The sequence below is a fragment of the Ambystoma mexicanum genome, chromosome 11 (assembly GCF_040938575.1).
Source record: "Ambystoma mexicanum isolate Mex_15411 chromosome 11, UKY_AmexF1_1, whole genome shotgun sequence".
Lineage (NCBI taxonomy): Eukaryota > Metazoa > Chordata > Amphibia > Caudata > Ambystomatidae > Ambystoma > Ambystoma mexicanum.
The window spans coordinates 1,405,109,931-1,405,133,928 of NC_090934.1; the positions used below are offsets into that span (position 1 = coordinate 1,405,109,931).

The window sequence follows — 23,998 nt, forward strand, 5'->3', positions numbered from 1 at the left end:
TAATGCTAGGATCTCAAATTCTAAATCCGAATCTAAGGAGCTGTTTGCAGTATTCAAGGAATTGGCTGCCCCATCTACCAACACCCAGGAATCCGTGAAAGATGAAGCCAGGTGCACCAATATCCAGTGCACCATGCTGAATAAAATCAACTCACACTACAAAGCTCTACCTAAAGGTAGCCCACCATCATCGACACCTCGCACAAAACCCAACAACAAAGATAAAATGTGGTTCTCCTTCCGAGAAGTCACTGAGACTGAAGTCCTGGACATCATGAAGCAAATCAAGCCTTCTCTCTGTAAGGTGGATATCGGCCCTGCTATCCTCATAATGGACTGCGCAGACTCACTAGCACCATTCCTTACAGTTTCATCAATGCCTCGTTTGCCTCAGGCATTGTCCCCCCCAGCCCTCAAAGAATTGTGGTTCTCCCGCTGCTAAAAAAAACCCTCTTTGGACACGGACTCACCAAATAACTACAAACCCATAACTACAATGTTATTCTTGCTACAAATCTTGGACAGGGCTGCCTGCATACAGATCCAACATTTCCTGGAAACCAACAACATCCTGGGTAAGAGGCAATCAGGCTTCCGTCCTCGGCACTGAACAGAGTCGGCCCTACTGGACCATAAAAACCAGTTAGGAGAAATTATGGACAAAGGTTAAGCCAGCGCTGCTACTGCTCCTAGACTTGCCAGCAGCTTTTGATCTTGTAAATCACAAGACCCTCTGCAGACATCTCACAGGCGCTGCCCTATTCTCCCAGGAAGCCTCTTCCTGGATCACCTCCTTCCTGGAAGGAAGATTTATGAGAGTGTTCTCTGACCAAGCCTGCGCTGCCCCGACCACCATCCACTGTGGAGTACCACAAGGTTCATGCACCTCGCCTACACTATAATACATCTTTACACTACCACTCTTCAAAGACCTGGACAATCACGGCATAGCTTATACCAACTACGCCGACAATACCAAAGTTCTCACCCCCCTCTCTGGCTCCTATGACCTCGACTTGGCCACACTCACCGAAACATATGCCCTCATCCAAGCCAGGATGGCGGCTAATGAATTGTGTCTAACCGGAGAGAACACAGAAATCCTTATAGTAGGACCAAAGGAGACTCTCAACAAACTTGACAGCAAATAAAAATCCTTCAAGATTGAGAATGACGTTATCACTGCCTCAGCTGCAGTCAAAACATTGGGAGTCTTCCCGGACTCCACGCTCCCAATGGCACGCCAAGTCAGCTCCCCCTCCTCCACGGCAGCACTTACCACCAAAATCATAAATGCAGTCAAACCGTACCTCTCCTCTAAAAACTGCTTCACCATAGCAAGAGCCACCATAGGGGATGTGCTGGATTACTGCAATGGTCTGTTTTTAGGTACCTCAACTAAAAACCTTAATAAACTTCAAATCACCCAAAATAATGCCCCTAGAGCGGCATTAAGCATTCCCAAAGGGAGCACATCTCACAGGCTAGATGTGAGGCCCACTGGCTCCTGTCAAAGAGCGAATACTCTTTAAAACCTTGACTATCACTCACAGGCGCCTCTCTCTCTCCGCCCCACCTTACAAGACAGAAGAAATACACCGGGCCACCTCTACCAGACCGAATAGAGCCCAGCACTCCAACCAGCTCCTTGTCCCGACGGTTAACAGAGCTAAAGCTGGAGGGGCAAGCTTTCCGTTCCTTGCACCCAAAAATTGGAACATGCTACTCACCTCGCTCAGAAATTAGACCTCCCTCTCAGCTTTCCGGAAAGCCCTCAAAACCAAGCTCTTTAATTAGTCCTGCTCTCCTAAACAAATATCACCTGTCCTCCCTGTAACCCTAGAACACGCTGCAGTCACATTTGTTGTAACTGTCTGTTTATCTGTTCCACTGTATCTGTGTCAACGTAATGCCTAATCTCCACAACCACTGTAACTATTTTAACCAATGTTTTTTTCTCCCATACTTTGTAACTGTAACTAATCAAGCTTTCTGTAACAGTGCCACGATGCCCCTGGGCCGTTGTGCGCTTTATACATTCAAATAAATAAATTAAATAAATAAAAGAGTAACCGGTGTGGGGAACCCCACGCAAGCACATAGTAGGAAGAAGCCTTCCTGGGCTTCTAGTTTACTTCCACTGTTAGTTGAGTTGGGACTTTAAGTTATCCGTGTCCACTCAGTTGATCCTGCCATTTAGTCGAGTTTATTCTATTTCTGTTTAATATTTGGCCCAACTCTGTAACATGACCCAGTTAACACATCAATGTTATAATTCCAGTAAAGAAACCCAGAATCTTACCCTTAACAGGGGAAGCCTTTTCTCTACCGTCTGGGAAACGGCAACACACTTCTATGAAGAAAAGAAAGGAAACAAATAGCAAAAATACTGGTGACCAATTCTTCTAAAATGCTAAATCCTGAAAAAATTGATCAAATAGCATACTCATAAAATAAACATTTGACTTTATTCCAAAATGTTCGATATCAAAAGTATTACACAAAATATATAAAACCTCATAAAACCCACACGGACACAAGATACATGGTACAAAACATAACAAAATCGCACATTACCAATCCACTTGGAGCACGACATGGCTGTGAGAGGTTTTTTTTTTTACCCTTTGCATTAGTCATGTGTGCATCAGATGGATGGCCTTTAATCGCCAAAGTGGCCTGTGCAACTTCACTCAATGCCATGGTTTATGTTGCAGCATTTCTCTTTTATAGAATATGTATCATGTGCAGATAATTGCAGACGCTTGTCGCTAAATCTAATCCTGAAAACTACTTTGACTGTAGAAAAGCTCAAACTTTCGATCTACCGCAGAATATTTCAAAAATGTTTGCAGATTTTGTTTTCAAAGTTATGCAGAGACTTTCTTTTGTAAGCGAGTGCTGAATTCTGTTTAACCGTCCACAGGAGTGTTTTAAAACGTGTCCACATTCCGCACAGACGCAAGGAGCGCTCAGCTTTGGCAGCTCTGCGCCGAGCAGCTGTTTCCGTGTGGGCTTGTAAGCAGGTTCTCTAATGCGCATGCGCGCAACTCGCGCACTCCTATTGGATGTTGCCTCGCGGCAGCTTCCTGGCTCCAGTCACCGTGTCCTCTCCGGGACACCACATTCCTATGATTCCCATGCTCCTCTGCGCGCAGAAAAGTGCCTGCTTTTGACAGAGATTAGCGGAAATTACTGCATAAACACAGCATTGCCACCTGTACGGCTGGGCTTGTATTAATGTGGACTGGAGCCCCTTCCAATCGCAGTCTTCAATTTAATCTAAAAATAACCTAATTGGCAGCTGAGTTAAACCACAATTATAAAGTGCAAGTTTGGTCTCTAAGTTTAAGCATCCCAACCACACAGTGCATGGTTTTTGGCATGTATGTTTATGTTTCCACTTGTTTTGGAAGTGAAATGCGAGTTATAAAAAGGGTGTTCCAACAGGAAGCGGGATGCAAACGTTTTGTGGTAACTGCTACAAAACAGAGAGCTCTTTCACAGGGAGTGAGGTGGACTCCTCGGTGGTGTGGAGGTGGGTGTCTCTGAATGGCCATGTGCTGGGAAGCAGGGTGTGCACGAATAAAAAGTTTAAAGCTTAAAGCTGTAGGTGCAGGCAAGGAACACATTTCTACATATTTCTAGCAACACAAGTGTGTGTGTGTGTGTGTGTGTGTGTGTGCGTGCGTGCGTGCGTGCGTGCGTGTGTGTGTGTGAGAGAGAGACAGTCAGAGAAGTAACTGAGGTGTGACTGTTGAGTCTTTGCTTGAGAAGTGACCACCACTGGGACAAGGGTTGTCTGAAAGGCTCCTCCGACTGCAAAAAAAGCCCACGAGAGAGTCATTTAGGCCGGAAGTTGTTGGTGGCTCGTTTCCTTTGGCAGGGGATCTAAGTAAGCTAGTTGTCCATGTATTGAACAGTGCAGGCCTCACAGTCTTCCACATCCAACTCACCATGTTTGCAAGTGACCCAAGGAACACAGAAACCAACCCATTGCCTTCAGCACCTCCAGAAGCGCCCCAGAACTGAATATAAACAAAGTAGCTTTTGGCTTGCATCAAGGCAGGTTGAAAGGTGATAAAACATAAGCCAGAGTTATTTACAAGCGAGATCCTGAAGGCCAACAAGAAACCCTAAAATCATTTGCAATCTATAAAAGCATCCTTAGCCTGTCAGTTTTTATCCAGAAAGGCTTTGTGGGTATGCAAATTAGCCCACATAAATTAGCCAAAGTGCAAGCCTTTTGCTCCAGGAAATTGTCTTTGTCCTACAGGGATTACACATGCCTTTATCAATCCACGACAGACATTTCACTAGGTTGCCGACAACTAATTTATTTTGTCTTTTATTTGACAATTGTCTTGGCTTGTAATTGCACAAATCTGCAAAGCCACAATGTGTTGCTGATGTGGCTCTGAACTGGACGTGAACTTCCAGTGATGGCTACTAGGTGGCAGTGTGGTATGTGTGATTTGGCTCAAATGGATTTGCCTACTTTCACATTTCAGGTGAAAGGATTTTTTTCAAGCCTTTTTAAACCCACCATAACTTTGTTTGTATTTTGTACACATGTCCCAATGCTACACCCACTACGCTGTCAATACTGTACTGCTCTGATGGTCCCTAATAAGGATGAAACCAGGTATGTAGTTGTCTGCAGCCTGGAGCATGGCTGTCTTGGGTTGATAAAGCTATGTATAAAGTAGCACTGCTCTCCAAGATAAAGACAATTTCTTGGCGCAAAGTGATTCAATTTGTGCTAATTTGCATACCCACAGTGCCTTGCTGATGTGGCTCGGCAGTGCAGCTGAGCTTCCGGCGATGGCTACTAGTTGGCGTTGTGGTCGGTGTTACTTAGCCCAAATGGATTATCATACTTTCACATTTCAGGTGAAAGTGGGTTTTTCCAAGACGTTTAAACCCCCCATAACTTAGAGGGCGAGCAAAAGGAATTAATCACATTTTTTAAACAGAGAGTTCAGAGATGTTTAATGTTAGCTTATTTTTCCCCAAGCCAATGCAGGATACTTAGGTGTATTGTAGTTCGAAAGGGAACATGCAAACGTTCACTAAATAGGCGAGGATGGTAAATTCTGGCTGCAAGCAGGTCAAACGTTAACTAAATAGGTGAGGACGGTAGATTCTTGCTACATGCTGCGGCTTAGCTGCTGCATTAACATGAAGGAGGCCCAATAAGTTACTTCACTGGTATTAGTACCTATTAGAATGTTCACATAAACAGGCTTAACCAGTGCATAACGTTCCTGTGAAATTGCAGCAACGTGTGGTCTTCTGTTTTTTTAATGCATAAAGATTGCACATTTGAAAAATATTAAACATCTGTTTAAAAGTAAGGTTTATTATAGGTTGCTGCACTCTGTCCTGCATTAGGCTGATACTACATTTAAGCAGATATTCCTCAAATTACTTAACTTAATTAGAAAATATGATTCCTTGATTATATTATTTGTATCAAAATCCAACAACAAAAATCGATCCACACCTATATGAAACTTGGTCAACATATGATTGTGTGTTCCAAAAGGATTTAGTTCAATTGCTCTTGAGTTATGTTCAGAAAGTTGATCCACGCGTCTCTTGTGTCAAATTGAAATGAAACAAACAGTATCAGCAACCCAAATGAAAAGGTCACTGGTACGAATTGCAAATACCTATGCAAACTGATTGTACCCCTAAACACCTTGGTTTTGCTAAATTCCAAAAGTGTAACTATGATAGGTTGCTTATGCCTGTGCACGTTGTTTGTGCCGACACAGGTTGTTTATATCAACACTAAACTTTGTTATTGTCAGATTGTCAAAATGTCATTATCACTAATACATCATGACTATGCAAGTTGCATGTGCCGACACGTGTTTCAGCCTTGCTGGGCTTCCTCAAGGCTGCAACTGATACAAATATTGACGAGGTATTTGCTTAGATTATATAGTAAAAAAATACATAGATCTGTTTACTTCTTGTTTCCTTGGTATTGATAAATGTATGATTCAGATCATCGTTGGATATACTGCCCTTATTTTAGTTCAATTCTATTGTATCTTTAAGTGTAATGCTAATAATGCTCGCGTTAGATGATTCAGGCGTGTTCCTCTCACAGTGCGTCCTTACTATGACTTTAAGCTTGAAGATTCAGGCGTGTTCCTCCCATGGTGCGTCCTTACTATGACTTTAAGCTTGAAGATTCAGGCGTGTTCCTCCCATGGTGCGTTCTTACTATGACTTTAAGCTTGAAGATTCAGGCATGTTCCTCCCACAGTGCGTCCTTACTATGACTTTAAGCTTGAAGATTCAGGTGTGTTCCTCTCACAGTGCGTCCTTACTATGACTTTAAGCTTGAAGATTCAGGCGTGTTCCTCCCACGGTGCGTCCTTACTATGACTTTAAGCTTCAAGCTTTAAACTTGAATTTTGTTCCTCTCACAGTGCGTCCTTACTATGACTTTAAGCTTGAAGATTCAGGTGTGTTCCTCCCACAGTGTGTCCTTACTATGACTTTAAGCTTGAAAATTCAGGCGTGTTCCTCCCACGGTGCGTCCTTACTATGACTTTAAGCTTGAAGATTCAGGTGTGTTCCTCCCACGGTGCGTCTTTACTATGACTTTAAGCTTGAAGATTCAGGCGTGTTCCTCCCACGGTGCGTCCTTACTATGACTTTAAGCTTGAAGATTCAGGCGTGTTCCTCCCACGGTGCGTCCTTACTATGACTTTAAGCTTGCAGATTCAGGCGTGTTCCTCCCACGGTGCGTCCTTACTATGACTTTAAGCTTGAAGATTCAGGCGTGTTCCTCCCACGGTGCGTCCTTACTATGACTTTAAGCTTGAAGATTCAGGTGTGTTCCTCCCACGGTGCGTCCTTACTATGACTTTAAGCTTGAAGATTCAGGCGTGTTCCTCTCACAGTGCGTCCTTACTAGACTTTAAGCTTGAAGATTCAGGCGTGTTCCTCCCATGGTGCGTCCTTACTATGACTTTAAGCTTGAAGATTCAGGCGTGTTCCTCTCACAGTGTGTCCTTACTAGACTTTAAGCTTGAAGATTCAGGCGTGTTCCTCCCATGGTGCGTCCTTACTATGACTTTAAGCTTGAAGATTCAGGCGTGTTCCTCCCACGGTGCGTCCTTACTATGACTTTAAGCTTGAAGATTCAGGCGTGTTCCTCCCACGGTGCGTCCTTACTATGACTTTAAGCTTTAAGCTTGAATTTTGTTCCTCTCACAGTGCGTCCTTACTATGACTTTAAGCTTGAAGATTCAGGCGTGTTCCTCTCACAGTGCGTCCTTACTAGACTTTAAGCTTGAAGATTCAGGCGTGTTCCTCCCATGGTGCGTCCTTACTATGACTTTAAGCTTGAAGATTCAGGCGTGTTCCTCTCACAGTGTGTCCTTACTAGACTTTAAGCTTGAAGATTCAGGCGTGTTCCTCCCATGGTGCGTCCTTACTATGACTTTAAGCTAGACTAAATATTTGGGAGCATGGAGGCTCCCAATGTTGAAACCACTAATCATATCTTTCCGTGTAAAAGTAGAATACTGTGTAAAATACACGTTTCAATGCAATATTTAGCACTGGAAATCTCATGGCACAAACGTGCAAATGTGTTTGTGCCATATGTTTTTGATATATGTATACAACTTTGATCAACAAGTGTAATTAAAAAAATTATAATAGTATGGGTCGGTCAGTCTTAGTAGCGAAATCCCACATCTATTGATAGAGAACAGATGGTTTATTCCTGGTAAATCTGCCTGCACTTTGAATCCTTTGTGATTTGAATGAGCTCTCTTTTTAATGATGATGACAGACTTGCAGGCCTGCTTTGGCAAAGAAGAGCCAATGTTGCCGGCCAGCTTCTCCATCCTCCCGCCGGTTGTATTTTGGAGCTCATGTAGCAGTAGCCATAATGACGAGCCCTGGGCTTTAATGAAATGCCTCTCTGAACACATGATGGTGTTAATGTGGAGACCTTCGCATTAACAGGTTTTTGTTCAACATTTTAAAAGAATTCTTGGATTTGTGAGAAGTAGCAATTTGCAATTCCTTGGCCATTAAGCTATTGTGGAATGACTGTAGCGGTGCACGGATGCACGGAGCGGCTCTGTGATAATGTAAATATGCTTTGTGTGTTAGGGTGCCCGGATGTATTGGGAGATGAGGGAGTATATTGCTACTAAATCATACTCATTCATAAGAAATTCTCAGAGGGTTGATCCTGAGAGGTTGTATCTGCATCAGTTCCATGTCTTGAAATCGCGTAAAAAATGGCTGTGAATACAAAATATTGCGGCAAAAATTCTGTGCTTTTGCCGCCACAATCATGTAGAGGATGCGGGGGACACCCCCGCAACCCTGGACCCATTATACCATTTAAGGGGAGCAGGGGACACCCCTGCAACCACCTCTCCCCTTAAATGGTATAATGGGGTACACCTTTACCGGGTCAAACCACTGAATTTTTTGCAGCGATTTGTTTTACCGGCAACATTTTTGCCGCAATTTTATTACCTGATAGCTCTGCATCTATGTCCCTTCTTTAATGTTACATAAATCTTCTAGACTCTCCTGCAGTGTTTTCCATTGCAAATGTTCTCTGAAACTCATGGAACCCCGCAATTGAGGCAACATTCTCCTTCACTTCTACCAAAAGAGCTTTTCTCTGGATTGTGGCATATTTGGTTACCTATAAATGATTTCTGGTCCGGTGACCTCTGTTTTGGGTTTCAATGTTTTGTTAAAAGGCACTCTGACCATCAACTTTCGTCTTTGTTGTTGCAGCCTGGGCATGAGTCACGACGATGACCACACAGCCTGCGCCGGACGCTCGCACATTATGTCCGGTGAATGGGTGAAGGGACGAAACCCCAGCGACCTATCCTGGTCCACCTGCAGCCGGGATGAGCTGGAACACTTCCTGAAGTAAGGCTCCTTTTTTGTCTTGTATAGCATCACTATGGCATCTCTGAGCACTTATGGAAACTGCACAACATAACACAATGTCACATACCAGTAGGGTGGCCAGACGTCCTGGTTTTCATGGGACAGTCTGGGGAAATCACCCTCCGTCCTGGGTTTTTAGAGTTTTTTTATTTTCCAAATCTAGTACTGGGATTGGAAAGCTGGGTGTCTACGATCCTGGTTTTTGCCGGGACACGATTTTGAAATCCCGAAATCGGGTCCTGGCGCAACTTTTCCTGCGCATAAATGGGGACGTGAATGCTTTTTATGCCCCCATTTCTTCCACCTTCCCCTCCCTGGCACTCTCCTCCAATGAGAGGAGTGCGCCTGTGAGCACACCCCCTCCCTGCCCCCGCAACAGACCAGCGACATAGAAGTAGGACTACAGTGTTATTGTACTCCTACTTCTATTTTTATGGCCTGTCCTATTTTTTTTATTTTTTATCTGGTCACCCTACATACCAGTGCAATTGCCAAGATCTGAGAGGCACAGCGGCCTATCAGTGTCATAGCTGTTGCAGAACCTCTTCTAAACCATTTCAGTTTTGCAAGATAATGGCGCCGCTTTTACTGCCATTGAACCCAAGGGGTGGGAGATGTGAAATAAGGCAAGGCACCTTGGCCCCTCTTAGTCCAAAGAGTTTGACTCCCAGCGCCACGAGGGAAGCACTGGATAAGCTCTGGGCGAGGGATTTTGCAGAACCTCTCACCCACCATTTTGGTTAAAGGGGAACCTGTGCGTAACATGAGTAGGTGACCCGAGAACACTCCTGAAACCCACTGGCTGAGGGAGGTGAACTCTGGTGTTTTTATCATGGGTATTTTCACTGGTAGTCTTCAATATCCGGTTCTTTAAAGGACCTGTACCAGAGACACTGATGGATAAGCAGTCATCTCTATAAATGATAGGTAGGGCAGATGTCTTGAGCTTGCCCTAGCGATCTAGAAATACTTCAAGCAGGCACGTGGTGTTCCTCTGTCTGCAATCAGTGGATAGGGTGCTAGGAGGGCGCAGCTGGTACATCTGGAGCCTCAAACTGCTCTCACACATCTGGCCTCCTGGTGAATTTCTTTGACCACATCCCACATTAATGAACATAATATTTGGCTGCAGCCTAACTGTTCGCCTTGATCGGGGTTCTCTCTTCACCGTGTGGCTAAAGCACGCTTCCTTTCATCACATAAAGTTGTCTTCTATTGCATTATAGTCCTTGTTATTTAAGTGTCAAGAAACCATTCCGTTTTTGGGCTGCACTATATAAATTGTTCATATCCTTTCTTTTATTTAAACAATATTTTCTAAAATTTCCAGAAATAAAAGTTACTGACATGAAAAGAAAATACATAAACACCAAAAAAGTTAACAGAATTGACCTCATTACAAGTTTTCCGGTATCCTGGCGGTAAATCCGGCAGGATACAGGCAAACTCTGTTACCGTTACCGGCATTCGGTCCAGCGGTATTGCTCCCAGATTACGAGTTCCGGCAACGGTTGTAAATCCCCATTCCATGGAGTTCCATTGGACTCAATGGGGGGCTTAGCCGGTGCTACCGGCAATGTGCTGGTGATTTTTGCTGGTAAGGCACCTGACTTACCTCCAGCTGTCAGCTGTAGGTAACTCAGGTACCCCACCGGTAGGCTCGGACTGGCCTACAGGACAATAGGCCCATGGCTGAACAAAAAACACAAAAAGCTAGTGTGTGCCAGTTTTTTTGTCAAAGTAGGCTACTTTTTTGCCCAATGTGGGCCAGTTTGATGAGTTCATTCACCGTGCGGCTAGTAGTTTTGACCAGTGATGCTGAATAAATATTCTTTGAAATAAACGATTTGCATCACACTTTATAAAACAACTCTTGGTTACTTTTCAAATAGTGATACAAAAGGAATTGATTACTATTTGCAACTGTGGGTAACTTCTTCATTGGTGCCCGAGACAATATTATGCTGCAGTCCAACCCTGCCCACCGGCTAACTCGTAGTTGGCCGGTGCAGTAACGTGCTGCTAAACGTTATTACCAGCACGTTATTACCGCACAAGCCAACTTGTAATGAGACCCATTTGTCACAAATAAAGGGCCAGCTGAGCCTTAAAGGTACTAAATACTTACATAACACAGGTAAGACTACCACTCGACTACTTGCTCCTTTTCACCTCAAACAAACAAACCTATCTAACACGGCACTCAGGGCTCTAAGTGGGCCGGAGCTTGCCGGGGCTGGGCCCCGGCAGGCTCTGATTTTTCGTTTTGAGGCAGAGCCCTGCCGGGGCCCACTAATCTCCCCTGGCAGCCCCGGCCACTACATAAAAAGCCTTTTTTTTCTACAGCCTGAAGCTCTCGCTCGTGTGCGAGAGCTTCAGGCTTCAGAAAAAAATGCCTTTCAGCAAGGGATGTCCGTGTGTCGGCGCCACCATTATGGAGAAAACGTGAGGCCGCTGGAAGCAGAGGCCTTGCTTTCTTAATCATGAAGCTCCCGCGGATTCGCGGGAGTTTCAGTCTTTAGGAAAAAAGGCCTCTGCTTCCAGCGGCCTCACCCTTTCAGCCTTAATGGTGATGCTTCCCCTCGCCAGCTGGCGAGGGGCAGCGCCACCATTAAGGCTGAATAGGTGAGGCGCTAATCCCTGCCAAGCAAGCCTTTAGAAAATAAAGGCAGAGATCAGCACCCTCTCCCCCTTGAAGAGCCCCGGCTCATTTTGTAGTGCCACTTAAGGCACTGACGGCACTTTTAACATGAACTGCAGCAATGACGAATGGATGTATTGGACCACCTTTAAGAAACCTTCGACTAGCCCTATCCTGTACTCTTTCTTAGTTGAGAGAAGCCTGCATGTTTCTCCAGAATGTCAACATGGCTAGGGAGGTGAGCCCACTAAGCAAGACCCTCCCTAGGGGTCTGGGCAAGTGGGACCTCACTGGGAGTGACTCCCCTCTTGGGGACAAGGACTCCCATTCTGGTTAGGAACTCCCTGTACAGAATGCAATATCTGACTACATGGGAATCGGAAAGACTGGTTGTTAAACATGTTTTGGATTCACCAAATAGTGACATTTCTTCAATATCTTTGGCTTCAGGTAATGCTGGATCCATTTGAATTCCACAGAAAATGACGGTGAACTTGGAAGCAAAGAGAGAAAATCCTACGCAGAGGCAAGCATCTGACAGGTAGACATCCTGGAGGGGTGGAGCCATACTAGATAGCGCAGACTGCGGTAGCGTGGGAAGCGAACGAGACGCTTGCAAGATGCCGGAAGGGTGGTGTCCAGACCGGTAAAGAAGCCTGGTTCAAAAAGGAGACAGGGACAGGAAAGGGACTGCCTCGCCTGGTGGCATGACTATACAGAAGCTGTGGTGGGCCTGGGGCCTGTTAACTGATTTAGAGACCAGACCGCAGTGGAGAGACACGATCCCAGAACTCTGATGAGAAGTGCATTTGCTTCTGAGCTGAGCAGCGAAAGGGAGACAAAATGTTCTGAAGAGGTAACGCTGTTCATATTGGGGAACAGTGAAAATCGTGGCTGGAAAAGCAACAAGGGTTACAGGAGCTTGATAAACCCGAAAAAAGTTAAAGCAAGCCTATCAGAGGGCCACAGGGCTTTGGCGAGCCCTGAGAAACCGAGAGAAAGTAATATTAAAGTCTGGAAAAGACACAAGGATTGCGGGAGCCAAGGAAACCCGAATGGACAGGCACCCCCACTGAGGCCGTGCTGAAGTAAGCCTGCCTGAGGGGCAGAAGACTTTGGCAAACCAAGGAAACATGAAGGATAACAAGTTGAACTGGAGAGAGAGAGAACATGGGGGGTTTCAGTCATTAAGCACCAAGCCAGATCATTGTAAAGCACCAAGTAGGAAATGGTGGTATCGTATTAAGAAAACATTTTCTTCCCGGAAAGAGGGAACTACGTGGAATTAAGATTTGGTATTCAAAAGTTGAAGAGCGGTTGAGAAAATATTGAACTGTATTGCAAACAATTCATGAACTTTTAAAAGGTGCACTGGAGAAGGAGAACCAAGTGATTGGTCCAGGTAGGAGCTAAAGACAGAGGCTATTGCTGCGGCCACCTTTTCCCTGTGATATATTCCTGAAGTGGTAGGGATTAGTTAGCTAATAGGGTTTAGATTCAGGACTATTTCTTTTGGACTTTGAAGAGCACCCTTACTTTTTAGTTTAGTTTAGTTTGTTTATTTGTAGAGCACACTTAACCCTCAGGTATCTGGGCGCTTAAACTTGAATACAGAGTTACAAGAGCGGGCAGATAACAGAAGACTTAGGTTGCATACAAATACAGATCCAATATTAAATAGCAGTTAAGGTGAGGTGTATAACAGGTCTAGACATGGTTACAAGGTAGCCTACTATGAAGTTTGTAGAGAATGGCAACTACATGTTAAAAATACAGGCACTAGCCGTGAGCATAATTTTCATACAAATACAATTGCAATAATACGTGGCAGATGTGTTGAAGTGCATAACCAGCCTGTTGAAGGTTACAGAATGAGGCACTATGGTACTGAAAGACTGACCGTAGGGCATAAGTTAGTTTTGCTGAGTGAATAGCCAAGCCATAACACTGTTTCTAAAGGACCAGAAGGCAGGTTCTGCTCTCTAAGCAAGTTAGGCAGGGTGTTCCACAGCTTGGCCGCCAGTACAGGAAAGCTGCCTGACTTGTAATTTTAGTTTGTTAGGCAGGGAACTTCCCTCATAGCAGCAGGGCTAGTCTTTTTATTTAAATTAAATAAAACATCCTTAACATGGCACATATTAGTCCGAGTCCTTCTTCTGGTTCGCCTCTCCACTCACTCAGATACTTCAGGGACAAATGTGTAAACTTCTCCAAAGTTTGATTCCCCCATTTTTGTGATCTCTCCTGAAGTATTGTTCAGGGTCTTTGCAGAACTTCCTGAAGATAGGGTTATGTCATGTTATTTGAACTTCGTGCATGTTCACCGAAAGGTACCTTGGTGCATGGAATACACCTGTAATACATGGGCAACTGAACTAGGAATTAAAATAACCCGGTTTTAAGGAAACAACGAAAAAGAAGATAATTAGGTGTACATCGAAGGTTGACTTGGATGGAATTCCACAGTTTACTCGTAAGTACCAAAAAAGCACAGCCCCAAACACTGCTTAGCCGAATGTTAGGTACCACCATTAAGCAGTTGTTCTCAGAGCGCAGAGACCTGGTAGGGGCATATGGAACAAGCTTTTCCTGGAGAAAGTTAGCACCAACTCCATGAAAGGCATGATGAACCAAGCATAGTGACTTAAAAATAATCCTTTTCTCCACGGGAAGCCAGTGCAGAGTTCAAAGGACTGGGCTGATGTGAGAGCCATAAGGGGTTGCCGTGGAAACCATAGCTGCTAAATTCTGCAGCAGCTGGAGCCGATGAATAAGGCCCTTAGGCTGTGCCAGATAGAGTGCATTACAGAAGTCGAGTCGACTCGTGACCAAAGAAGACACGACTGTAGAATGAAGAGGAACCGGAAGGAGCCGGAAGGAATGGAAGGATTTTTTGTAGCACCTTCAAAGTAAAGTGAGGAGCCATAGACAGCAAGGAAGAGAGATAGACTCCTAAATTCATCACCACTGTCACATGGACAGGAACAGTGCCAAAGGAAAGAGGCCAGAAGGAGGAAGACCATACAGCAGTATCACCACAAGCAGATGCAGCGCCTACTACAAGGTCCTTGGTCTTGTCCCCATTTAATTTGAGCCAATTTTGTCCCATCCACTGTCTAACAGTGCCAAGGCAGTCTCTCAAATGAGACGACACCCCAGTCTGGTCATGATCTAAATGAACCAGAATCTGCGTGTCGTCCGCGTAGGAGTGGCACCTGAACCCGTGAGAGCGGATAAGACCAAACCAGTGGCTGGATATAGATATTAAATAATAGAGGGGACAAGGCTGAACCCTGAGGAACTCTGCAAGACAGAGGAAAAGAGGCAGAGTGGAAAGGAGGTAAAGAGAGAGTTTGACCCCTATTTGACAGGAAAGATATAAACCAGTCTAGCACAGGTCCAGAGGTGCCTGCCAGAGACAGGCGAGCAAGGAGGATGGCATGGTCGACAGTGTCAAACGCTGCTGACAAGTCGAGTAGGATTAGGGCCCCAGTGGCCCCACCATCAGCTAGCCTGGCAAGATCATCCCCCAACAGAGACTAAAACACTCTCGGTACCCATGCCTGGACGGAGCCCCGACTGAAAGGGGTCAGGCCTAGCAGAAGACTCAATGAAGGAAGAGAGAAGAGGAGAGACCAGAGACTTCAGACATTTCATGGGACAAGGAAGCAGAAAGATTGGGTGAAAATTGGACAGGTCAGGTTTATCTAGGGTACGTGGGATCACCATAGCCTGCTTAAATACATCACGGATAACCCCTTATTGACACAACATGTTAACTTCTTGCGTGATGAATGGAACCAAATCAGGTAATATATTTTTCAAAATGCTGAGAGGAATAGGATCAGAAGGGGACGCTGACTTCAGCTGGAAGGCAGCTGAATGAACAGCGTCATCCGAAAAAATTAGGAACTTAGACCAGTCAGTACTAGACAGAGTGTCAGTCTGATCCAACAGAACTTTTTGATGAATATTTTCAATCTTTGTAAGAAAAAATTGGCCATAGCATCACAGCGTAGCTGGGAGAATGGAACAGTAGGAAGAAAACGTGAAGAGGAAGAAAAGGATTTGACCCCCGAGAAAAGCTCTTTAGAGCTGTTTAGAGCTGAAGTTACTTTGAGTGTAAGGAAGTTCAGTTTAGCCAATCTAATGGCTGCTTAGTATTTTTTAGATAGGGTAGAAAAACGCACCCACGGGGCAGATTCATAAGTTTGACGCCACATGCGCTCTGCCTGCTGCACTTCAAGTTTCAGGAATCTCAGATGGGGGCTGACAGGATGTGGCAATCCTTCTGGTATAAATGGCCTCTCCTTGGGTGCCAGATGAATGATTACATCAGTTCCAACAATCAGTAGGGAACTCGTAAGGGCTGCTCGCAACACAAGTCCTCTCCAGCCTCCTGGAAGTGGATACGTTTCAGTGCTTCAAACCAGTCTAAAATGCCCTTCCTCACCTCATGCAGTTGGACTACAAAGAAAGGAGTAAGGCCACTCAGTCCATCTGCTCCACTGGGCAAGGTTAAAATTTCATAACATGTTATTTGATAGGCCATTCACTCCTACTTAAACACTGCTTAGGGTGCTCCATCAGAAATCTGGGAATTCTCACACGCCAGGCTGATATGATCAACAAGCGGGAAACGACTGTGGACCTCACCAGCACCAGAGACCTAGACCACATCATCCCCTCCACGTGCCACCTGCCAGAGCAAGAGCATCCATTTCAGATGTCTGATCTGCAATTGCACATATGCTCATGGAACAAATCCACAAATCACAGTGCGGGAGGCATGTCGCAAGGTCCCTCTTGTACACCGCCCACCTCCTCCGCCTTTTACAGCACTTCTCACGTACCACACCATTTTAGTGTAGAGCGGTCCGTGAGCAGGCATGTGCGCCAGAAATCACTAATTGGGAATGCCAAAGACACACCTATACCTCCTCAAAAAACAAAGGTGGACAGATAGGAGACTGGACAGGCCACACATGTACCTGTCCACCTAACCCCACCTTTTTGTTATAGATCTCTCTGGATGGCCCTCAGTGTCATAAGGTCATAGAAATGGCTGGGCTGTACTTCATAAATCTTGTGTAACATAGCAATATGTAGTATGAAGCACTGAAGGCATGACCAGGAGCATTGTAATGTGGAGCCCAGAGGTGTGAGAGCAGGAGAATGTGGCTGAAGAGGGTCCTTTGTTCTGCTTGAGGGCCAGAGGTGTGCTCCGATTGTGGTGCTGCATTCTCCGTGCTGCCTCTAAAGCTTCCCATGTTGCTGTGGAAGGGGTCAGGTGCATCATAGGAGCAAGCAGAGTATTGATATTGATATTGATATTTTATTTGTATCGCGCTTGTACACTAGTGTTTCAGAGTGCGACAAGGCAAGGGAGGGGAACAGGGGAGAACAAAAAAACGATCTTACTAGGCCCAGTGACATTGAGAACACGCAAATGCATGGGAGAGGGGGAGGGGAAAAGTGCATGGAAGGGGGGAGAAGTGGAAAGTGCGAAGCATAGGAGAAACAGATAAATAATAAATAAATAAATAATAAAGGCAACAAACAGTGGTAGTGCAGCCAGCAATTTGCAAGTGCTAGGTTTAAGGCAGCAGACAGAGTAGGTCTGATAAGTGCAGGAAGAAAAAAGGAGGGCTGTATGGGTACAGACCCCAGTGCAAGGGGTGGCCCGGAGGCAGTGCGGGAGGGTGGCAGGATGAGCAGGTACCTGGGCCCGGAGGACAGAGGGTGGCCAAGTGCACGGTGCCAAGAGAGAACAGATCAGCAGGGGAGGGGGGAACGAAGGCCGAAGAAAAGAAGAAGGTCTTGAGGTGCTTCCGGAACCGGAGATGGTTCTCCTCAAGTTTGAGAGTGGCAGGGAGGCTTTTCCAGAGGGAGGCCCCAGCCGAAGACAGAGATCTACCCCCAGCTCGTTTCTTTGAAAAACGACGGACCCTGAGGGAGTTAAAGGTAGAGGAGCGAAGAGCTTGAGAGCAGAGGTATTCGTGGAGGGATAGCTGAAGGTATTTTGGACCCAGGCCCCAGAAAGCCTTGTGGACAACGCAGAGGGTTTTGAATTTAATCCCTGCACCCACTGGGAGCAAATGGAGGGATTTCAGAGCTGGAGAGATACGATCCAGGGCTTGAGGCCAAGGACAAGTCTTGCAGTCCTGTTCTGGATTAGTTTCAGAGGGCGGAGAGTAGATGCAGTTAGATTTAGAAAGAGGCTGTTACAATAGTCCAATCTAGAGAGTATCAGAGCTTGGGAGACAATGAGCTTCTGGGGGAAGTAGGGGAAAGGCAGAGTACATCTGAGGAGGTGCAGTAGGAAATTTGACTTTTTAGAGACCTCAGAGATGTGGGCGGAGAAGGAAAGGGTGGAATCAAAGATGACCCTGAGGTTCTTAGCCTCGCAGCTGGGGGTAGGAGGAGGGCCATGGGAGGCTGGCCAGAGAGTGAGGGGAAAGGAGGGTGAAGGTGTGCCGATGAGGAGGATCTCAGTCTTCCTTGCATTCATACAAAGATCATTGGCGGTACACCAATCTTGAATGGCAGTATACATCCTATCAAGGAATGTTGTGAGAAAGGTGCCTGGGTGAGTGACCTGTGCTATCTAAGTGGCCTATGTTAGGGTTGTAGGTGATAGCCATTGATGTACTCAGGTCACAGTGAAGCAAGCTTACCATTTATGGTTTTGAAGAATTCCAGTGGTCAGGAAATTGCATCGAGGAGGTTGGCTGGCTGGTTTGGGGATTGATGTCTATAAGGGGAAGCGCTATCGATTGGCCAGTAACATGCTTAGGTACCAGTGTGGATAGCTAGGTGTTAAGTCTTTCTGAAAAACAGAGAAAAGATCAAGAACGTGCAGATCTTTACTAGAGTATGTTGATTGGGTTCTTAGTTCTCCTCTGTAGTTTAGTTTAGTTTATTATTTTGAAGCGCACCTAACCCTGAGATAACTGGGCGCTGTAGCTTACATTAAGTTGCAGATACATGCAGAAAGAAGGAACAGGATAAAGAGGATTGTCATCTTGTCAACGGAGGTTACAGCTTTGTTGACATACATACATAAGCAGTTGAGAACATAGGACAGGCGGGCTAGTCGACAAGGTTACAAGTCGGTTGACAGGACCACAGAGACAAGGCGCGTACACCATGTATTAATACATTAAGTCGGGTGTTTAGAATGAGATGGTACATAGCAGGCAAGGTAGCAAAAGTCTCAATGGTGATCTATGCTTGCTTGGCAAAGAGCCAGTCTTTAACTTTGGCTCTGAAGGACCAGACGGATGCTTCAGCTCTAAATGTTAGAGGGAGAGAATATCAGTATTTAGTGGTGAGAACCGGGAAGCTGGATCCACCTGAAGTTTTTAATTTGTACTTAGGAATGTTAAGGCAGTGAGTGTAGTATGATCTAGCGGGTCTGGATGGTAAGTTCCTAGAGAAGTTGTCTGCCAAATATTTGGGGGCTGTGTGAGACAGGCATTTATGTTTGATAACGAAATGCACAGAGAGATTCTGTCGCGCACTAGGAGCCAGTGGGTGTCCCGTCTGGTGGCTCAAATATGCTGAAAGCGGGGTATGTTCAGTGCTGATTTTAGGGCATTATTCTGGAGGAGTTGGAGTCTGTTGAGGTTCCATTCTGAAGAGCCTAGGAAGAGCATATTACAGTAGTCCAACTTTGATAAAATCAAGGCCCTAGCTAATGTGAGGCAGCTATTGGTGGACCGGTATGGTTTGCAGGTGTTAATCAGTTTATTGGTGTGTGCTGTTGTTGAGGCTGTGGCATTCACTTGTTTCTTAAGGGCGAGAGTAGAGTCTAGCTAAACTCCTAGGGTTTTGACCTCATTAACCACTTTGATGGTGTTTCCGTCGATATTGAATGTCTTGCAACGTAAGTCAAGTTTCTTTAGACGTGCTTGTGAGCCAATGATTAGGAGCTTTGTCTTATTAGACAAAGACTGTGAGCAGCCATCCAGCCCTGGATTTCAAGGGAGATTTCATTTATCAATTTGGAGTCATTATCATAGCGTCCCGTGAGCGTTATGAGGACCTGGGTGTCAACTCTGTAATTCGTATAGGTGACACCCAGGTTGTCAAGATGATCAAAGAGGAGCTTTGTGAAACTGTTGTATAGCTTCGGTGAGACGCACCAGCCCTGTGGGACTACACAATGGATAGGGATTGGTGGAGTCGAGGATGAGGGTGTGAAGACCCTAGTTGTTCGGTCAGAGAGAAAGGAATGGATCCAGCTAGCAGCTTCTGTCGAGAATGCTGTGGCTGACGTCAGGTGTTCGGTGAGGATCTGGTGGTCAACCAAATCGAACGCTGCTGAGAGGTCCAATAAGAGAAGGATGGCAAAGTTAGCTTTGTCTTTGGCTTCATCCATTTGGATTTTTAGATCCAAAAGGGATGTTTCAGTACCATGCCTAGATCTGAAACCAGAGTGGTGTAGACCTAGGAAGTTATTATACTCCAAATGTTTCTGGATTTGAAGATATGCTGCTCTATCCAGAATTTTTAGGAGCAAGGGGACTGTTGTGATGGGTCTGTAATTGGTCGGTATGTTAGGGTCTAGTTTGGGTTTTTTAGGGAGAGGCATAACCCATGCCTCTCATGCCTCATAGGTCTAGTCATTTGGTCAACAAGATTTATATTAAATGTGTGATTTGTGTATGTTAAGTATTGCAGATCATGTGAGGCAGTCGAGATCTGAATTTTCTGTATGTGGTGTAGTATAGGGCCTGTGTTTAGATGTAGCCTTGTCCTCTGGATGGGTTCATTTATGGGTGGTCTGGGCATCTAGTGGGCATTGTGACGAATCCCAAGATATCTTCACTGCTTTGGATGGGGAACCCTCCACTCCCCAATGAGGCCAGAATGGCGAGGCCGCTACCCGATAATCCCCCGGGGCTGGTACACAGTGGAAGGACCTCATGGGGAGGGAGGACCCTGTCAAGAGCAGTGATCAAATAGGGAGAACAAAGAAATCCTCTGACCCTCCCACCTATATTCCAACCCCTTCTTTGTATCCTCCAGCAAGTATCAGAATGTGCTGTTGTAGAACCCATTGAGGAAAAAGACACTTACACAGTATTCCATGGTAGTACTGGGACGGGATAGGAGGACACGAATAAGGAAGATCGCCAAAAGGAGCAAAGGTACACACTCTGGCCTTTTTGACACTGTGATTGGTCGGCTGTCACTCAAAGGCAGAGTGGGGAGAGAAGGATGGTGTCTTCGTTCAACGCTCGTGTGGAGCAAGCACTTTGCAAGGGCACCACACAGACATGCAGCAAGGAGAAGCGAACGCCACACAGGAGAAGGGCAGACCTGCGGGGAACCAATGAAGCAGGAAGTAGACCGTAGTAGAGGAAATGTACCTGTTGGTTACTGGGGCTGCTGTGATATGATGTGATATGGCATTTATAACGCACCTATACACAAGTGTTTCAAGGTACGACAACCAGGAAACAGTAGACTGCAAGGAGAGTACCCCAGCAGAAAGTCCACAACTTCTGGGAATCCCGAGAACAACAGAGAGAAGAGGCCAAGGGGTAGGTATAAATGTTTGAGGAAAAAAAACGAATGGTAGAATTGTTTGAATTTCCGCTGTACCAAATTACGTGCAGCTGAACATTTAGAACAATACGACCATTCAGAGCCATTATGGTGAACAAGGGGAGCAGGGGTTACGGAGGTGTTCCCTGCACACTTGTTCACTATAATGGCATCGGGGGTTGCAGGGGAGTCCCCCTCTCCCGATAGGATAAATAAAAAATAAAAAAGGACCCTGCCGCGCACGTTTCCAATCCACATAAGAGAAGAGAACTGCCATTGCAGGGAGACAGGGAGTCGCCGCCGCCAACAATAAAGTAAGAGTGTGGAAGAGGAGCGAGCTGACAGAAATGTCTGTGGGAGAAAAAAACGAAAGTCATTTTCGTTCAAATAACTTTCAGTATTTTCTTCCACAGACATTTCGCATTCGATTGCACAACCGAGGACAAAGCCCTAGAGGTACAAGCCCTGGTTTACTCTCCTGCGAGGGTCTGTAAATCTAAAGGAGAGGAGACCCAGGGAGCACATGGGGCATAAAGGGTAGTGAAGAAAGACCAAGTACTGGGACTGAGAGTTCTAGTGGAGAGGGTCTGGGACCCAACAAACTTTGCAGAAATAAAGGACACCCACAGACCTCGGCAGAAGAGTAAACCAGGGCTGTGGAGTGAGGGAAGAGTGAAGCAGGGTGCTAATGATAAGAAACCAGTGAAAGGGGTCTGGGGACCCAGATGAGAAAGAGATACCCCAATTCGGAAGACAGAGAATTACGAGTATGAAAGAAATACGAGACATTCACAGACCCTCACAGGAGAGTAAACCAGGGCTGTGGAGTGAGGGAAGAGTGAAGCAGGGTGCTAATGATAAGAAACCAGTGAAAGGGGTCTGGAGACGCAGATGAGAAAGAGATACCCCAATTCGGAAGACAGAGAATTACGAGTATGAAAGAAATAAGAGACATTCAGAGACACTCTCAGGAAAGTAAACCAGGGCTGTGGGATAGAGAGAGATTGGAGACAAGAGCTTTGTTAGTGAATACGTGACGGGGGTCTGAGACGCTGGCTGAGGGAGAGTTCCCTGAACTATATTCAAGAGGAATACGAACTGTGTAGATGTTGAGAACACGTAGAGACCTTGGCAGGAGAGTAAAGCAAGGCTGTGGGTGAAAGCGAATGAAGAGAGACAAAACTGGGAAGTGTGGAACCTGGTGTACCCCACTTGGTGGGAGAGTGGGCCAAGAAGACCGGTATTGTGAATGGGGTCTCTGACCCACAACAAGTGAGAAGGTTATTTGCAGCACAGCTTGGAAAACAGGTCTGATCACAAAGAATAAACTTTGGCAAAAACAGAAAAGGCTTAGGGGAATGTGAATCGAATCCAAGCCTTCTGGAACTTATGCACAGGTTGGAGAGAAAACTGAGCTCCTTTTGTTTGAAGCCTGGCCTGCACACAAAGAACAAACTTGGAGCAACTGGAAAGGCCTTGGGACGAGGGAATCAAACTCCAAACCTTATGGAACTTTGCTTCCCTACACCGGTTTTGAACCTGTAAAGAAACCTGCTTTGTGTAACACCAAAAAGGCTTTTGGGAAAGGGAATGAAACCCCATGGGAATTAAACCCTAAGGGAATTAAACCCCAATCCTTATGGAATTCCTGTTTGCTTTTCTACGCCTTTTTTAAATACGTTTATTTTGGAAGCATAATTCATACTGCAGGTCGGCAGTCAAAAGACATTTCCCTTTTCGCCTTTTTTCCTAAGTTTTGTTTGTGAGGGATAGGAGAGGTTTTGGACACATGACGGTGGTCTGTGAGTTGGACATTCTGACACTGACAGTATCATTAGCTCGTTTTGTTAAGGCATGGAAACCCCTCGGAGAGACAGAGATAGGCCTAGGTAGGACTTTTCCCACCCCTTCTCATTCTGTCTTGAATAACAGTTTTTGTCAACCTACATGCCACCCTTGTGCCCGTCTCTTAATCCTACCATCTCACAGCAGCATGTACCAAGGCAGGCACCGCCGCTGGTCGGCAGTTAGGACCTTTGATGGGGCGGTAGGGTTGGGCCAGCATATTTAAGCATCCAGGACCTCTGTCAGGGCAATCAGCACGAGCAGCATTTTGAAAGTCTGGGACTCTGAATGCAGTGGGGTCTTGGGCCAGTGTTATTAAGGAGCCTTGGCCCATGTGGGGAGCTATGTCTGGGCCATTGTTTTCAGGCAGCCTGGATCTCAAGTAGGGGGTCAACATTGTAAGCAGGCTAGGTCTGTGCCCCGGGAGACATGGGTATGGAACGGAAAATTGTAACATTGTAATTAACAGTCCATTTTCCATTGTGATGCCATGTGCTCTGCACAGGTATTTTTAGGGAAGCCTGAATTATTGAAGCCACATATGTTTAATTAGGCTACACATAATGGTTTTAGTGTTAAGATTTTTAAATTCATGTAAGGTCTGAATTTTGGGCGGGCATTCGTTGTGACCCTTTTTTTAGAGCTATTTTATTGTGCACCCTGGGGATTACCAAGAGTACTGCAATGACTGCTCCGGTTATACAGTGTCCACCTGTGCTAATGGAGCTACTGCCCTTAACATCAAAGGGAATAGCACTACATCACTCGATTCTACCCTACTGCAATGGGCAGTGTTTTACCACTGGCGGTAGTTAGCATTATTGCTGGAAGTATTCATACCACCCTTTCTGCGGCGAGGACCGTAGCCTGGACCAGATTGTCCGATTCGCTGATTGATAGCTATGGATGTATTTGAACGGTAAATTCTCTGCGGTTTCATTTACACTTACACTGTAGGAGAGATTGGCCATGGCAGCCCCAGTTGCAATCTCTAAGAAATGG

General features: G+C 45.6%; 1 protein-coding gene across 3 annotated transcripts in view; it reads left to right on the forward strand.

Annotated features, from left to right (window-relative positions):
- The window catches only part of ADAMTS17 (ADAM metallopeptidase with thrombospondin type 1 motif 17), a 1,111,828-nt gene that overhangs the window by 582,197 nt on the left and 505,633 nt on the right, over positions 1-23,998 (forward strand). For all 3 annotated transcript variants that reach the window (XM_069625034.1, XM_069625036.1, XM_069625035.1), the window contains exon 9: positions 8,794-8,934. In XM_069625034.1, coding sequence (XP_069481135.1) covers positions 8,794-8,934 — 141 coding nt within the window. The remainder of the gene's footprint in view (positions 1-8,793; positions 8,935-23,998) is intronic.